Consider the following 18,270-nt stretch of genomic DNA (forward strand, 5'->3'; position numbering starts at 1 on the left):
GACTTGAACACTGAGCCTGCTTCTGAATCTGCTGCAGGGTATGCAGTTATCCTAGTGGAACCGCTTTGTGGCCATTACAGAGGCTTAAATAACTGAGCAAGGGACACTTGACAGAGGTGTACAAAGGATGAGCTTTGGGAGTTTTTCTATTCTCAGTTTCTCTTCTGCTCCTCTGTTGCATCTGTTAGGGAAATGCTTACCCTTTGATTCAATCCTGCAAACCTCAGACAGGAGCAGTAAAATGTAAAATCAAAACTAAGATGTGGGTTTCATCCAGACTAGGCAGTTGAGCAGATTTGCAGCCCAGTTTGGGGTGGAAATGAGCAGTGTTTTGAAGCGTTTCCAACTGCAGCTGTTGCTTCCATAGTCCTTTTTCTTTTCTGGGTTAAACGGTTGTTGGTGCTGGGGAGTCCCCAATAATGGATCAGTAGCCTAATCCTGGTGGACCAACTTCTGTTGCTTGTGCTGTGGTCGCGCCTAATGTTCTGCACCCCAGGGCTGTGTGGGAAGGGATTCCAGCTTGCTTAAACAATGTGCATGTCCTGGTTACCCTAGCATGTGTTGGGGTTCCTTCAGAGGAAGTTCTGACAGCCTTTTCTCCTTTTTCTGATTCTTGCTGTGCAAAAGTACTCAAACCTACTCCAGGGAACCACTAAGGGCTGGTGGCCGTGTGGAAGAACACTATCGTGGAGTAAGAGCGCCTCCATTTGTGACACTAAGGACCGGTAAGTCTGTATGTATTCTGGAAGTAGTTCTGTATTGCAATACACAGGCAATCAAGTGGTGCTTTTTTCTCTGAAATTGATCCTAAAGCCATGGGATATTTGTAGGATATTGACAGACGGTGGAATTGGTGAGTGAGTGACATACCACAGAACAGCTTGATGTGCAGTAACCATCTATCTGCCTATTCTCACCTCATGGGCAAGTAACAGTTAAAGTAAGGCAGCTTAGCGCTGTTTCATTTGGGGCAAGCTGCCTTGTTTTAGCTTTCACCGTAACAGGCAGCTGGACTGTTTCTGCCTGTCAGTTGCTCTGTGGTAGATTCCTGCATGCTGTTGCCTCACTGCAGCTTCATTTGTCCGTACCCCTAGTCTGTGCTAGAAAAGGTTTGCTGGTTTTACTATACTGGTAAACCTTCTGTTTTTTGTAGGTGTACCTTAAACTACACCAGAACATACAGTGGTGTAAATTGATGCCTGAATAAAATAAATAGTCTTCTACAGCAGCTATCTACCTGTGGGTTTCTGCTGGAGTAAAAGTATTTAAATCCTACCCTTAATGAACATTACATGCCAGCAACAGTAAAATGTAGATCTGGCTAAAGTCAGTGGAATGCTGCGTTTTGTGAGGGTCCAGACAAAGCAAAGGTTCAGCTTGTATCGTAGAATAGTAGGGTTGGCGAGGATCTTAGGCAGTCTAGTCCAGCCACCTGCTCAAGTACTAAATATAAGCATTTTTTCATGATAATTTTAAGTTCTTTAACTTGTTAAGATGTGCATTATACATGTATAGCTTTACTACATTTGAGATTACTTTTTTTTTCCCCACCTTAAAGAACAATTTATATGCATCTGTCATGTATTAACTAAACTCGTACTTGCCTTTGTGGAAGTTACACTGATACTTCCCTGAAGACTACTTTTATATACAGCTGTTAATCATTCCCCTCCCCACCCCCCTCTTACTTTTAGAACGTGGCATGCAAACATAGGAGGAATTTTCAAAGTTCCGATCTGTATCAACCAAGTATGAGGAGCTCTCTGATTGTTAAAATGTATTAAAAAAGTTAATGACATACTAATGAGAACATTTATAATATACTAAAGTTTTCTTTTAAAGAATGAACTCATAAGAAAATATGGATATGTTGCTGTTCATACAAACTATTTTGGATTACGCATTTCCCAAACAAATAGGGGGGAAAATGAAAAAAGTGTTTTTTCCATAGGGTTCTGTTACTATGTTCAGATTAGGAAATAAAACGGAAGATGAGGGCAGAAAACATTTGTTTTGTATTGGGAAGGTCTACCCTGGAGGTGGCTTGCTACAATATGCACAAGATCAGATGGTGAGGAGAATAGAGAATTTCACTTTTGAGTAGGTGTGGGGGAAAGAAATAGTTTCTATGCTGAAGTCAAGAAAATAATACTTTTGGAACAGAGTTCAGTTCTATCACTGAACCCATTTGATACTAGGTTTAAACCCTTTGGGTACACCAAGTCAAAGTAATGCCTAAACATGGGCCTTATGTATTGTAGCCTTTAAAAGTCTTGTTATATATCCTATTTATGGATGCTTCATGATGGGAGAATTGTCAAAAACAAATTTTTGTGGGCAATATCTTTTTTAAATTGGATCAACTACATGGCTGGCATAGTCTTTGACAAGTTTTCAAATTAAATGCAAAAGTCCTTGCCTCATTTCCTGGACCATTATAGCTACAAGATTCTGCTAACAACACTAAAACAATTAATTGCACTTTTTTTTTAATAATGGGAAATTGACCTTTGTTTCTATTAAGCTATTTTCCTACTTGCTTGCCCCTCTAGCAGGTTGAAAACCTGGGGCTCCAATAGATGTGCAGGGAGCTGGCTCTGTGCTGGAAATCTAGCATGTCAGAGCAGACTCTATTGATCAAATCTGCTGGAGCACAGAAATTAATGCACTCCAGCAGACCCTAGCATCATGTGTATCAGCATGCCCTGCACTGAAAAATGGTGGCAGGGCACTGTGAACTAAAGCTCATTCAATGACCTTTAGTTCAAAGCGCCCCCGCTGGCATTTTTCAGTGCAGGGGATGCTGATATGCGTGATGCTCGGGTGCTTTTAATTAGCATGGCTCGCTAATTAAAGTGTCCCCTGCACCTCCCTGAGTATGTGTGGTGTTTGTTTTAAATGCCCCTGACATCCAACTTAAGACGCTTATTGTGGGAAGTTGAGCCAATGAAAACTTATTTTGATATGAGGCTACTCTTTCATTTGCAGCTAACTGCACATAATCCAGGACTGTCCCAGTCATGCTCGCTAGTGGTGGTGGTAAAGTCGGTTGTGGTGGGTGCCCTTCCTTTTACTCCCAATGGAGACTCATTAAAATGTGTCCAGCTTTTGAAAATGGTTAAGAACATGTAATGGAAGATGCTTCACAACACAAGGATGTATAGTATCATTCAATAGCTTTACCCTACAGGGAGACTATCTAAACATGCCATGGAGCAAGAGCTGTTGTAATGTTACCATGGCAGCAGCATTTGGTCAGAGTGGCATCTAATTCCTGTGTAAGCATTTGGCTCGGATTGAACCTGTGAACTAGCTGTTCCCACAGTGGTACTAACTTGGAAATTGACTTTTGTTTTTCTGTTTGCACTTCCTTGTCCTTCCATCCAGGTAGCAGAGATACTGAAACTTGGAGCCCACTCTGGTCTCGAAGAAATGATATGATCAGGTACAAAACCTTGTGCATGTTGACTGTAGGTGCATAGTTCCTAAAATCCTTCCAGAAAGAAGAAATCTTTGATGGTTAGAGCAGTTGAGGGCCAACGTTTTTGGCAGGAGTGCCTTGAATTAGGTCTGCACCCTTCCAGAGTACCACTTAAATCCTTTTCCCCTGCCTGATCTGCTGCTCTGCTTTTTGATTCTTTGTAGTCCCTGCACAGTTCACTGCTTTGCTTTCTGCTTCCTGCCTCTTGTCTGTTCCCTCTGATCTTATGCTTATCGTACACAAACTGCCTTACCACACTTGTGGCATCCTTGCCAGAGGATGGTCACCCCTGCAGTAGAGAATGCACCCGAAAGTGTGGACGTGACCTCTTGGAGTGGTTTCAAAAGGGCAGGAGCTGCTACCTTCTTGTGTGAGAAGGAGGATACAGATGTAGCAATACTGCCCCAAGTTTAATCCTGGACGAAGCAAGAGTTACAGTTGTTGCCTTTGTAAGAGGACCTTACCCTAGTATTACACTTGAGTTAAGCTTCTTTTCTGACAAGGTAGAATAGCATTTTCTCCCCTCCCTTCAAAAGCTTCTCTAAGCTGGATGTTCTGATATCAGGCTAGTTGTAGTTGTAGATGTTGGTGTAGAAGGCAGCCTGGCTTTATAGACCCCATGGCAATCGCAGCTTTTAGGTTTGGAAAAGAAATGTCTCATTCTTCCCTATGTGTGCAGCAGTTAGTGGAGGGAAGGAAGGTTTAACCTTGCTGTTTCTGTTCTCTGCAGCATTTACTATGACACTCTGACAGTCCATTGGCTGGTCCTTTGCTACAGCAGACTGTGAAGTAGCTAGCCTGTGGGACACAAACTAGTTTTTGGACTGTTTGTACAACTGAGTCCCAACAGTTATCAAAATATATTAATGTTAGGTTAAGTCTTCAGTTGTACAGCTGTTCCTGATTAGGTTTAGAAAGCTGAAATGCATTTTTCCTTGCCTTGAAGAAAAAGTAATCACTTGAGTCATATAGAAGTGAAGCTAGTTGGTAAATCTTCTGAGACGTCTATGTATACCCATGCTAGATTGAATCTGCATTATTTGTAATGAGTTTGGGATCCCATGTCAGACTGGAGAAAGGTTGATTTTGATCACAAGGTGTGTGTTCTTGAATGTGTTTCTCTTTGGCGTGTATATGCTGACAACTTCAGCTTCTGCAAGTGGGTAACTCCTTGCCCTGTTAAGAATATCAAAGGGAAGTCTTTCCTAACTACCCAAAAGAAGGCAAGTAAAAATCTTCTAGCAACCTGTTATTTTCCTCCTCTGTGCTCTCAGTCTTGGGGTTGGCGTAGTGAAGCTGTCTGGATTCAGATCCTTTAGGTATATTTGTGGTTTGCATGGGGGAATTTTTTATTTATTTATATAGGACAATCAAAACTAGTCCTGTGTTATAACACTGCCTCTTGCAGTACTTAACTCAATAGATCTCAAAGTACTGGGTAAAGGAGGGTGGTATTGTTATCCCCCTTTTAGACAGGGAGTTGTACAGTCTACCAGGTCATGTGGCCTTCAACTTTTTAAGATTAGTCCTAAGGTCAAGCTGTATGTTCTTAGGCCTAGTGTTGTAGACACAGCAGTAGTACCTCATTTTTGTAAATGGAAGGAAAGTTGAAACCACTTACCTTTTCTTTCCATCTTCCCTATTGACATCAGCAGAGTATTGTGGCTTTAAGATGGACAACTCTTAACTTTTGCATTTCCTGCAGTTTTACTGAGGTACTAGCTGTGTTGGTCCCTATAATAGCAGCTTCCTCTCAAACCTCTGGCCCCAAACTATCGAGTGTGAAACATGACCCATTTCTCTGTCCCAGATATCGGACCCCCCCCAGAAACCCTCAAGAACCTGGCACAACAATTGGACAAACAAACAGAGGGGTAAGCTTGGATTTCCACCCCCACCCTTTGGTGAATTTGTATCTTGTAACTAGGATTGAAAACAGTTTATATCTTGCTCTTCCTGACCAGAACAGCCATGCTTGTACCTGTGGTGTGTGGCCTTTGTAGGAGTGTGGTCGCTTGAATAGCATGTATAGAAAGAGGAACACCCTTACAATCTAAGCTTCCTAGTAGGGTCATGTGACTGACCTACTTTCTGTTCTTTTCTTCTCAGAAGCTAATTGGTTATAACTTTTAAAATGTGCAATTCTGTGGAACTTGTATCACAGCCCTGTAATAGGCCAGTGGTACAACAGGCCATTTTTCAAACACCTGGGAGGGAGCAGTCCTCACTTACTTTCTCTGGTCACGCTTGAGTCCAGAGTGAAGCATCCAGTTCAGAAATTGGAGGAGCTCTTTTCTAATTACTAGGATTCTTTCCAGATTGCAGCATTTCTAACTTGCTTCAATTTTGTAAATCATTCTATTTGAGGAGCATGGATGTTGTTATTTACAGTTGTTGGTAAAAAATTGTAATTGCTACCTGTGGAAATTTGTTTGTAAAATCTGAAAGAAATTTTCAGATGATCCAAGTAGCTTTTGGCAAACATGTTAACTAAAACCCAAGTACAATTAAGTTTTGATACAAAGGTATATTTTGCATATAAATACCAACTGAAATTTTTAGCATTAATAATCTATTAGAAATGCTTGCAATTCTAAGAATATTTTATTTTGTTCCACAGGGGAGTCAGTGGCATGTTCAACTCTGCAGGGGGGTAGAATTTTCTCATGGGGGTAACTGCAGAAAACTTTGTTCTGTATACGAACAAGATTGGCAATGACATGCTAACAAAATGCATGCTACTAAGGTTCCTTCCTCCCAACAGAGACGTGCTGACACTGACCTTTCAGAGGAGGTGTCAGTTCGGTTATGCCTGGGCTCTGCCTCATCCAGTAGGCCCTCTACACTTGGAGTAAAAGAACAGAAACACCCAAGCTCGGAAAAGATTGTAGAACGCCTTCCACAGCTCACAGAGGTACTGGACCCTTTCACTTTGCCTTTCTGAATCAGAAAATCCTGAAAGCAATGGAATCATTCAGCTTTTTCTTTGGTTATTCTTGTGTTTCTTTTGAAGTCTGTCCAGTTAAGAGCTCATATCTGTCCATCTACCAAGGATGAGTAAACTTTCAGGTGCATAGGATGTGGTAGTTATAGATGCTAGGGTCAGAAGGGACCGCAACAGAGTCCAACCCCCTTCCTGAGCAGAAAAGTGTGCTGGGGTCAGATGACCCCAGCCAGATGCCTATCCAGCCTTCTCTTAAAGACACCCAAGGTAGGGGAGAGCACCACCTCCCTTTAGAAGCCCATTCCAAGTTTTGGCCACCCTTACTGTGAAGAAGTTTTTCCTGACGTCTGGCCTAAATCTGCTCTCTGCTAGTTTGTGATCATTGTTCCTTATTACCCCAAGAGGCATCCTGGTGAACAGAGCATCTCCGATTCCTTACTGTGCTGCCCTAATGAATTTGTAGGTGGCCACAAGATCACCTCTGAGCCTTTTCTTGCGAACGCTGAAGAGGTTCAGGTCCCTTAGTCTCTCTGCATAGGGCTTGGCCTGTAAAGCCTTAGCCATATGAGTGGCCCTCCTCTGGACCCTGTTGAGGTTATCCACATCCTTCTTAAAGTATGGCGCCCAAAGCTGGACGCAGTACTTCAATTGTGGTCTGGCCAGTGTCGCATAGAGGGGAAGTATCACCTCCTTGGATCTATTTGTCATGCATCTGCTGATGCATGATAAAGTGTGATTAGCTTTGCTTATGATTTTGTCACACTGACAGCTCATGTTCATCTTGGAGTCCACTATGACTTTGAGATCCCTCTCCGCTTCTGTGCTGCTGAGAGGGTTATTCCCCAGCCAGTAGGTGTGCTGGATATTTTTACGCCCTCGGTGCAGCACTCTGCATCTGTCCTTGTTGTATTGTATCCTATTGTGTTCTGCCCACTCTTCCAACCCATCCAGGTCTGTCTGTAATCGTTCCCTACCCTCTGGAGTGTGCACTTCACCCCACAATTTAGTATCATCCTCAAACTTGGACAGAGTACACTTCATGCCCACATCCAAGTCATTGATGAAGACGTTGAAGAGTACAGGTCCAAGGACCGAGCCCTGTGGGACCCCACTACCCACATCCTTCCAGGTTGATGCTGACCCATCTACTACCACTCTGGATGCGACCCCCAAGCCAATTTTGCCACCCACTGGACCGTGTCAACACGTAAGCCACAGTCACTTTATTTATGAGAGTGGGATGAGATACCGTATTGAAGGCCTTCCTAAAATCCAAGAAAACGACATCCACCTCTACTCCTGCATCATAGGGCCGTCCCTGGGGGTGCAAAACAGGGTGACCGCCCTGGGCCCTTTGGGGGGCCCCGCAGAGCTGGGCTGAGGAGCTGTGGTGCAGAGCCTGGTGGAGTGGTGGCTCTGTGTCCAGCCACTCGCTCCCTGCCGCTGCCAATGGCAGCAGCAGCTTCTTCAGGTCTGGGGCCTGTGGGATCAGAGCAGGGGCAGGGCCCCACATTGGCTGATTTGCCCCGGGCCCTGCACCCTGCTCAGGTCGCCTCTGCTCCTGTGTCTAAGCGTTTTGTGACCTGGTCATAAAATGAAACCAGATTTCTTCCAAACCACACTACTGTGACCACCATATGTGTCTCTCTCTGTCTGTCATCCTTACCCTATTTGTCTCCCTGCTTAAAAATACCTGCAAGAAGTTGGAAATTTTTTAAATCACCAAGTTAGACTTTCTTTCAAATTCACTTTCCCACTAGCTAGCACCGAGTGCTTTTTGTGGTTGGCTCTGGATCTTGGATCATAGCAGCTGTAGTACTGCCGGGGGAATGGTTCTCTATACTCCTTTTAAATGTGCTCCGTTGCATTTGCTGATGTGTATATGCTGCATAACTTTTTTCTTCCTGCTCATTCAGGGTACTTGTGTATGAGTGGAAATAGGATAGTCCAAAATGCAGGTAGTGCTGCATTTAGACTTTATGGAACTATTTCTGTGAAACCTCTTGCACTCTTATAATTCTCAGTCTTTGAGAACCAACTTCTAAACTAAAAAGTCCGCGTGACAGTATCTGGGCTCTGGCTCATGGAGAGAGTATTGGCTGATCCAAGAGACTGAAGCAACTTTAAAATAGTCCAAATGTGGCAGCTACACATTTACTTTAATGTGCAGTAGCCTGTTTTACTGCGCATTAAAGTGTTGCATTAAAAACCATGCAAATATGCTAATGCACAGTACAATAGGCTAAAAAAGTGTGGTTTTGCTAATGTGCATTAGGAAAAGTGCATTAATACAGGTGTAGACATGCCCAGTAACTGTGAAATACAGAATATTGTTCAGTGGCTAAGGACCAGATGAATACACCTTGGCAGAAAATTGCCACTGCTAGTGACCATCAGCCCTGATAAACAGCACTAGCTAGTATCCTGTCTCCAGCACTGCCCTATGACCAGGTGTTTCCTGGTTTACTGTGCTTTGCTACCTGGTCTGCTCAATTTGGCATCACTAGTTACTGTGGAATTGCTTGTTTCAGGACATGGAGAGAGAGATCATGAATGCACTTGGCCGTGGCCAGCAGAATGAGATCCTGAGCAGTGCTTTTAAATTAAAGGTCACTCGTGGGGACATCCAAACTCTAAGAAACCATCAGTGGCTCAACGACGAGGTAAAACTGATCTAATGGGAATTGGTCTGTTTGTACGTAAATTAATTAGTATGCCACAAACTCCATTCTAACTTGTTTACAGGGCTGTTTTCTGATTCTTGCCTTAATCCAGCAGGAAGGTGTGAATTTGAGTAGACAGGAAATCCAGCATGACTCTCTCTCTTTTTTTTTTTTTTTTTTCTTCCCCTCCCTTCTAAAATTTCCCTTCTATACAGGTGATCAATTTCTACATGAATCTTCTGGTGGAGAGAAATAACAAGCAGGGGTTGCCAGTGCTTCATGCTTTCAGCACTTTTTTCTATCCCAAATTAACTTCTGGAGGTTACCAAGCAGTAAGAAGATGGACGAAAGGTGTGGACATCTTCAGTAAGGACCTCATCTTGGTGCCAATTCACCTCCAGGTGCACTGGGGATTAGTGGTGAGTCAAACTGGCCCTTCCTTTGAACTGGAAGAGAAAAGCTAAAAACAGCTTTAGTTTTTGGTCTGATATGGCTCACTGTTGGGTTTTCCCCTCCTCCCCCCAATTCCTGTCCTTCCATAACAGGTGATAGATGTCAGAAGAAAGAACATTAAATATTTTGACTCAATGGGTCAAAATGGCTACAAGATATGTGAAACTTTGCGGTGAGTAAATGCTTCCTTGAATGCATATTTATATACTTCCCTCCTAGGAGGAGGATTTTTCTGGAATTGTTAGCTAGAACGGGATTTTTTTATTAGCACAAGACTTGTGCTTGCATAACAGAAACCTCCATTCCCAGTGTGTTCATTGCCAGCATATGATAAAATTGATGTTATAGTTGAGATCCCATGAGAAGGTTTAAGTTGTTTAAAAGAACTTTAATTCTGTAGAAGTATTTGAGGTAATGTACTTCACTTGCACCCTTTTGGGCCAGCTATACAAATACCTTCACCCACTCTTGTTCTTAGCACTCTTTGAAAGTAACCTGCCAAACCTCATTAAACAAAAATTAACAGCATAGTACACAAACTCTGATATATGATGCATGACAAGTTACTATGCACTTTAGTTTGCTGAATGAACATTGTAGTTAGAATCATAGAAAATGAGGGTTGGAAGGGACCTCAGGAGGTAATGTCTAGTCCAACCCCCTGCTCAAAGCAGAACCAGCCCCAACTAGATCATTCCAGCCAGGACTTTAAGCTGGGCCTTAAAAACGTCCAAGGATGGAGATTCCACCACCTCTCTAGGTAACTTGTTCCAGTGTTTTACTACCCTCCTAGAGAGAGAGAGTTTCCTAATATCTAACCTAAACTTCCCTTGCTACAATTTGAGACAGTTGCTCCTTCTTCTGTCATCTGCCACCACTGAGAACAGTCCAGCTCCATCCTCTTTGGAACCCCCCTTATGGTAGCTGAAGGCTGCTATCAAATACCACCTCAGTCTTCTCTTCTGCAAACTAAATAAGCCCAGTTCCCTCAGCCTCTCCTCGGAAGTCATGTGCTCCAGCTCTTGAACCATTTTTGTTGCCCTCCACTGGACTCTCTCCAACATGTTCACATCCCCTCTACATAGTCAGGGGCCCAAAACTGAATACAGTACTCTAGATGTGGCCTCCCCAGTGCAGAATAGAGTGGAATAATCACTTCCCTAGGTCTGCTGGCAATGCTCCTACTAATGGAGCCCAGTATGCCTTTAGCCTTCTTGGCAACAAAGGCACACTGCTGACTTGTATTCAGCTTATTGACCACTGTAACCTTGAGGTCCTTTTCTTCCGAGTTGCTGCTTAGCTAGTTGGTCCCAGGCCTGTACCGGTGCATGGGATTGTTCCATCCTAAGTGCAGGACTTTGCACTTGTCCTTGTTGAACCTTGTGAGATTTCTTTTGGTCCAATCCTCCAATTCATCTAGGTCACTCTGGATCCTAGCCCTACGCCCCCGGCAAATCTACTATTCCCCCCCAGCTTGGTGTCATCTGCAGACTTACTGAGGGTGTGCTGTATGCCATCTTCCAGATTCTAATGAAGGTATTGAGCAAAACTAGCCCCAGGACCGACTGCTGGGGCACTCCACTTGATACTGGCTGCCAGCTAGACATTAAGCCGTTGATTACTACCCATTGAGCCTGACAATCTAGCCAGCTTTCTATCCACCTTACAGTACATTTATCCAACCCATAACTCCTCAGCTTGTTTGCAAGAATGTTGTGGGAGACTTTATCAGAAGCCTTACTAAAGTCCACTGCTTTTCTTGCATCCACAGAGCCAGTTATCTCCTCATAGAAGGCAGTCGGGTTGATCAGGCATGACTTGCCTTTGGTGAATCCACGCAGACTGTTATTTGGCCCCACAGACTTGTACACATCCATTTTTTCTAAATAGTCCCTAACCTGGTCTTTCACACTGAGGGCTGTTCACCTTCTTCCCAAACTGTGCTGCCCAGTGCTTCTTGATTTGCTCTGGGTCACCCTTAGCTGTATCAATACCCCATGCTGCTCATTCATGTGTGCACCACCACATGGATGAGCAGCACGTGGTAGTAGCATGGGAGCTGCCCGTGGCTGAGTCTCAATCCTTCCGTGACATCTTGGATCCAGGCTCCAGGCAAGCAGCAGACCTCCCAGGAGAACAGGTCAGGCTGGCAGACGGATCCTTCTGTCCCCCACAGAAGGGAGTCTCCAACCACCTACACCCATCACTTCCTCTTCGTGGCAGCTGCCTTGGCCCTCCCCACCTTGGGGATTCCTGACATGGCCTGTTTCACCCATGGAATGTGCGCCCCTGCCTCTGTAGCTAGTGCTTCATATCTGTTCTCTAGGCAAACCACTGCACATGGGGATGATGACTTTTTGTTGCCAAAAGATACAAGCTCTTACCTTCCTGGGCTCCGTGCCCTCTTCCTTCTCTAGCACCGCCTCTGGCAATCCTTCCTCCACAGTCCTAGAGGTTTCCTCCAACATCAAAACGATGAAATCATCATGGCGGAGGATGCTTTGGAGCCTTGCTACCTCCTCCTATAGCCCTCTTGCCTTCTTCCTGAGGGACACCACCAGAAGACATCACTCACATTGCAGGCACTTCCCCACCTGGCTGACACTGGAAGGAATCTGCAAGCAGCATTCTGCACAGCACCAGACCAGGACCTGAGCGGAAGCCTCAGTGGTGTATGCTCCTGCCTGGACAGGCACCTCGGAAGAGAGGAAGAGTTGGAAGTGGCAGTGGCTGTGGGATTGCAACGTCCTCCAGCCATGTCTCTGTCTTCTGATCTGCTGCCTCTAACTTCATGCCTCTTTCCAACAGACCTTCCGTGGCAAATTCCTTTGTAGCTGGCCTGTTTGTTGCTCCTTGATCTGAAGGGTTCCGTTTTCCCTGCAACCTCTTTCCTCTCAGCAAGCTTCCAGTGAAGGAATGAAAGAGTTTCAAAGCAAACTCCCCCTCACGCTAGCTAAGCAAGGGGCTTAAGTCTTGGTCTGACTGCTGAGTTTTAGCTGCTAAAATAAAACTATGTAGCAGTCAGTCCTAATTATGTGGGTTTTTTTTTTGTTTTGTTTTTGTTTTGTTTTGTTTTTTGTTTTTAAATCTTCCCTTTCAGGCTCTTTCAAAAAGCGGGGCCACAAACTGACATGTGAACTGACTGGCAAACTGCTTGCAAACTGTCTTGTTTGCTGCTGCTTATTCCTGGTTGCTTGGATTGACTCCTTTATATACCTGCCCTGGGCCTGGACTAGCTAGGCCCCTTTGTTAGAGCCCTCTGTCACACCCAGGCGGCAGTCAATCAGCAGTCAGTCCAGTCAGCTGCTCGGAGCACATACTCAAACACACAAACCCACCAAACAGCCCCCAGCAAGCCAAGCACATAGGCAACCCTGGCTCACCTACCTTCCCAGAGCAGGATTTGGTGCCTGGTTCCTCTTCCCCTTCCTCCTCTTGTTCCCAGCAAACTGCTTCCAAAGCAAACTGTTTTGCCATTCATTCTTCTACTGAACCTGTAATAGTTACTGTCTTTTAAACTGTGTTTTTTTTTAAAAAAAAAAAAAAAGCCACCTGTAATTCCTTCTCCACTTGCAAACTGGAAAATGATTTCTGAGGAAAGGATCTACAAGGGCTTCAGAATAATGACCACATCTTGTATGCTTGGCTTTCTTGATGGCTTTGATCAGAGAGAGAGAGTTTAATGCACAAGCCTTGTAGATAAGCTCATACTAACTTGGGATCTAAAATCACATGTAATATTATGTAGTTTTAGGCACAGAAGGAGTTACCTTTGACACAATACCACATTCTTCATTGTATTTGTAACCGTTGGCATATAATTTTTAGAGAGTCCAATAACTGTACAGACTGTTGGCTTAAAACATGAAGATGCCTGACACTTTCACTCTTTTTTTTGCATAGTCAATATCTGCTGGAAGAAAGTAAGACCAAAAGGAATGTAGATATTTGTTCTTCGGAGTGGACTCTCTACAGCATGAAATCGCATGTACGTCGGCAATATTTGCGCATACATGTCTTGGTTTGAAGGGTCAGAGGCAAGTTTATGGGCTGTGTGCGGAGAGAGTGCCACTTGCTGAAACAGTCAATTTCTATACAGGATGTGGTTTTCTGTGTCCCCTCTCTACACACTGCATCTATGCCATGATTTTAATGTATTAATTGCTGTGTACGTGGGCTGTGTGTTACACGTGCACCTCAGAAGGTGCCATAAAATGGGAGATGAGTCAGAAATAATGCAGAACATTTTGACATCAGGTTTTCACGGTGGCTTAAAACATAACATATGGCCGGGACTGACAGTCAGCTGGGGCCGAGACTGTATAGGGATCTGGAATGGATCCTTTGTGTGGCAGTTTGGCCAAAGTTGCTGAAGCAAGGTTTTGACAGTCTTCTGACTATCAGCCTCAGCCTGAACAGCTTGAGAGGTGGGGCTGTGCAGCTGGGGCTGACAATCAGCTGATTTTGTCTGCTCCAACTCTGAGACTGCTGGGGACTTGAACTAGGCCTGCTATGGTCAAGGGCTGGGGTCCACAATCAGCTGCTTGTCAGCTTCAGACCACCTGCACTAGCAAGTTGAAGCCTGGGGTTATGGTTTCAGGCTTTTCTCTGCACTGTTAAGTAGCAAAGGTGTGATTAGAGCCTGATCCCAGAATTGCACTTCCTGCCATGTATGTATAGGTGTGGTGGTTTGGATTAGGGATCAGATCCCATCCTGTCATTAAATGAATGTGGTGGTGTTGCATTGCTTATTGGTTTGCTTTGCTGCTCCCAGCATCTTGTGCCCATATTAAGGGAGTCCTCCATGAGCAAAACTTTGGGAATCCGTGAATTAGAACCTTTTAAAAATCTCTCTCTCTCAAATGTCTGGTTCTCCAAGCATGTCAGTATAGATCCTCCCTCCTCATGTTGCCACAATCTGCTGGTTTCAGAGATGGAAAAGACCCCAGGTATATGCAGCTGCAGATACTTGTAGCCTCACACTGACCATTGCCTACTTTTAATTAAGAGTTCTCTGCCTAGTACCCACAGCTTCCCAGCAGCTTGGGTGCATTACAGAAGAAGCTCTGAATTCCAGTTCTAGGTCCACAGATTGTATGTCCTTATTTGGGCAGGATAACGGATCCCATTCATTAGTCCATCCCTTCTTTCCCCCACAGCTGCAGTTTTTTTCTTTCTCTAATTAGTTGGAGAACAAGTGGAGATTGGCAGATCTGGCTTTCTTGTACTGAGCCACTGCTGAGAACTTGTGGGCAGGAAATTCTGAAAGTTTAGGGTTGTATGTGCAGGTCCCGTGAAATGCAGTGCCAAAGCTGATCCTTCTGTAGCTTGACCTCTACAGAGGCTGATTCCAGCAAGTGATGGGGGAGGGGTATAATTAAAGTGGAGGTATTGATTTTAAGTTGTTTCTAGTGGAGTCTAAAGGTCCCAGGGACCAGGGCCCCATTGTGCTGCTCAGTGTCCAGGGCAGAAATGGACTTTCCCTCAGATATTATGCACAAACCACAGGAACATGTTGTATTAGCTTGGTGTAGTAACGTAGGTGTTTTGGGAGTGAGTTTTTATATTTGGTGTGCTGGGATAAACCCATGAACATGCTGGGAATGTAGTTAGGATGTGCAATACTGAGTCTGTGCCTGGCAGAAAGCAGGTTTGAAGTGGGATGGAAGAATTTGTGTGTAACCTTTTTTTTTCCTGTCCCTTAATCTCAGGAAATTCCACAGCAGTTGAATGGCAGCGACTGTGGGATGTTTACATGTAAATATGCGGACTATATCTCCAGGGACAAGCCAATCACTTTTACACAGGTGAGCAAAGCTCGTACATGGCTCTTCCTCCTGCTTGTTGGATTACAAAGTGTCTGGTGGGTCCTGGGATTGTGGGCTTTGTCTTCATATGCCTTAGCCCCCACCCCTGCTGAACCACGCAGACTGTGTGCAGATCCACTTCCTTCCGGGGATTTCTTTTGCCATGGTCCTCATAGATGAGCCTTTGCAGTGCTGTGCACTGTAGTTGCCTGGCCTCTTTCTGATACCCATTTGCTGAAGACAGCCTACCCAGCTCCTCTGAGAGGGGGCATTGGAGCTGAGGGACTGGGAGCGAATGCCACATGTTTTTTTTATAAGGGTGTGTTTGAGGCTTTAGTTAGGATCTTTCCTGGGTTGGTTAGCTTTCAGGTGGTTTCGGATTGTTAGTCGTCAGTCATTGACCCAGGTGCTGCCACTTTTAAAGCTGGCATTTGCCTGTGTGTGTGTCTATTTTCTCTGTTTAGTAGAGGAGAAGAACCTGTGGTGGCAAATGTTGGCTGTTTGTAAAAATGATCTCTCCTCTGCAGACTTGCCTCCAGTGCTTAAACACATTTGTTTGATTCTGTCTGGTACAACTGCATGTTTAATAGAAATCATGATTTTATTTGAACTTTTTTAGCACCAGATGCCTCACTTCCGCAGACAGATGGTGTGGGAAATCCTTCACCAACAGTTGCTGTGATCCTGGGGCTGAGATGTACACCTCCCACAGTAACACTGTGATTGCCTTATAGTGACCAGCTTCAGGTTCAACTCTGTTTCAGTGGCTTCTTGCAAAGGGCATTTGGATGAATTGCTTCCCCGCTCCATGGGATGTGAATCAGTGGCTTGTTTGTTTTTTCTCTGTCCACTTGGGAGAACATGCCTGTTTGAACTGCATGAATGCACCTAAGGGCAAAGCCAAAAGATTGCTAGCCGCTGAGCTGTGGCCCTTGCTCATAGAGCTGAAGAGGCGGCTGAGAGAAGCTGCTGCACAAACTGTTGTCATCGGTCCATTTTGATGAAGACTGGCAACTTGTAGTGTATTTCTGTAGCAAAACTGGAGCAAGAACTGGCTGGTGCAGGGATGCCCCTACTATGGTTTCAGAACTGTCATAGTTACACAGGTAACTATTAAGCTCCACGAAATACCTTCACATTCTGTGTGAACTCTGTGTTTAGCTGCTCTTTGGAGGAGCAGTTTTCTCTGTTTGGAGTATAGAAGATCCACTTGGTTCCTGAAACTGGATTTGTAATGGTCCCAGGCAGAAGGCATTTAATCTCTTTTGATTTGTAACAAATCCATGAGGAAGCCTGGATGGCTGGGGTTTAAGATATTGTTTCAAGAATCTGTTGTATGTGACATGATTATTTATTTCTTTTCTTTATTAAAATATGTTTAATTTATGTGAGGATTCTTTCCCGAACACAGATCTTTAGGAAGAGAATTGGGGTATATCTGAAGTTCCCATTTAAAAAAATATATATATATATATTTACACAGCAGAGCAGTTTCCAACTACTTATTTTAAATTTGCCTGTTTGTTTTTCTATACTTGTAAGATTCAAATAGAAGAAAATACTCCAGTAAGACGTGCAACAAAATGATTTGTTTGTTAGTAGGTAGGCTTTTTATGACTGAAATGTATGTATTGTTAAGATTTGAACCCTGACCATAGTAAATACTGTGTGGAGATACTGGAGTCAACTGAAATGAGAGTGTTGGCTGACTTTGTTCAGCAGGGCAAACATGGCCATCACAGAGCTCTGTGCTACTGCAGATACCCAGGCGAGTGTCATTGTGCTTTGCTGTGCTCTGCAGGCATGCCCTGTGGAAGCTGAACAAGCTGGACCAGTGTCCAAATCGGAGGTTCCCAACCTCAGGTCACGACCCAAATGAGGGTTGCGGGAGCAATGCCAGCGATGCCGCACACAAAAGATGAACTGCGCTGCATACTGGGAGCTCCCCCACCCCTCGGCTGCCGCTGTCACGCTCCGCTCCCAAGCAGCAGGTCATGGCAAAAAAGTTGGGACCAGTGGTCCAAATGGTGACTAGAAATGACTGTATTTACTGGCATCCCACCCCTTCCCCATCCCCCTGAAAATTTGCTGTCCAAAACTGTCTGTCATAAGCAAGGGAACAGGTTTCTGTGCCAGAATGGAAATGTGGGGATGCTGGCATGGCTGCAGGGGGGCTGTGCTGGGCTCCATGCAGATGGCAAAGTCCACTCCTCAGCATCTCTTCTTACTGCAGCTCCACCTTTTGGAGGTTTATCCCCCTCACAACCACTGCTGTGCTTTTGGTGGAGCAGTGGTTACGTCTGAACTTGTCTGTGGCTTACAGGGGCGGGGCTCAAAGTGCTGAGCTTTTAGCAGTTTGCCTCTGTGGGACTCTTACTGTCCGGGATGGTCTCACATGTGAGGCCATGCAGGGTGTTGAAGTGAGGTAGTCGCTGACGCTTTTCCGCTCCAAGATGCATCTAAGAGCGGAAAACTGTGCAGCTCACATCCATTTATCATCACTGCTGAAACACATCAGCCAGCTGTGATGCGTAGTGTTTCTTGATGTTTTCATGCAACTGTTGTTGTGATGCACAACTGGGATGCTACTCTGAGATGTGTTCTTGAGCTCTGCTGGAACACTGGGCATACAAGCAAGTGCGTGCCTTGGTCAGGGTTTTGGGCTGCTGTGTAAGCAGATGTGTCACTCTGCTACTTAGGACTGCACTAAGCTCCTAACCTGGTGTGGTTATGTGAATTCAGAACAGTGCAATAACTGGCTGTCACGTCTCAGACTGAGCCAATGTTCAGGTGGTGCCAGGATGGCCTTTAAATGGGTGCTGCCTACATGATCTCGCCATGCAAGAATTTGAGGTCACAAAGTGAAGATGGCAGGCAGTAAGTTGAAAACAAGGAAGTTTTTTTTTCCCGCCCCCATAGCAT

At 44.7% G+C, this 18,270-nt stretch overlaps 1 protein-coding gene across 5 annotated transcripts in view; it reads left to right on the plus strand.

The window, feature by feature from the left end:
- SENP2 (SUMO specific peptidase 2) overlaps positions 1–16,734 on the plus strand; it is a 36,723-nt gene extending 19,989 nt beyond the window's left edge. For all 5 annotated transcript variants that reach the window (XM_014604608.3, XM_006263935.3, XM_014604609.2 and 2 more), the window contains 10 exons: positions 628–725; positions 3,388–3,445; positions 5,292–5,355; positions 6,246–6,395; positions 8,957–9,088; positions 9,304–9,507; positions 9,634–9,713; positions 13,445–13,529; positions 15,253–15,348; positions 15,968–16,734. In XM_014604608.3, the coding sequence (XP_014460094.1) occupies positions 628–725; positions 3,388–3,445; positions 5,292–5,355; positions 6,246–6,395; positions 8,957–9,088; positions 9,304–9,507; positions 9,634–9,713; positions 13,445–13,529; positions 15,253–15,348; positions 15,968–16,030 (1,030 nt within the window). In that variant the 3' untranslated portion in view covers positions 16,031–16,734. The remainder of the gene's footprint in view (positions 1–627; positions 726–3,387; positions 3,446–5,291; positions 5,356–6,245; positions 6,396–8,956; positions 9,089–9,303; positions 9,508–9,633; positions 9,714–13,444; positions 13,530–15,252; positions 15,349–15,967) is intronic.
- Positions 16,735–18,270: the final 1,536 nt, after the last annotated feature.

This window comes from Alligator mississippiensis, chromosome 7 (assembly GCF_030867095.1).
Source record: "Alligator mississippiensis isolate rAllMis1 chromosome 7, rAllMis1, whole genome shotgun sequence".
NCBI classification, from domain to species: Eukaryota; Metazoa; Chordata; order Crocodylia; family Alligatoridae; genus Alligator; species Alligator mississippiensis.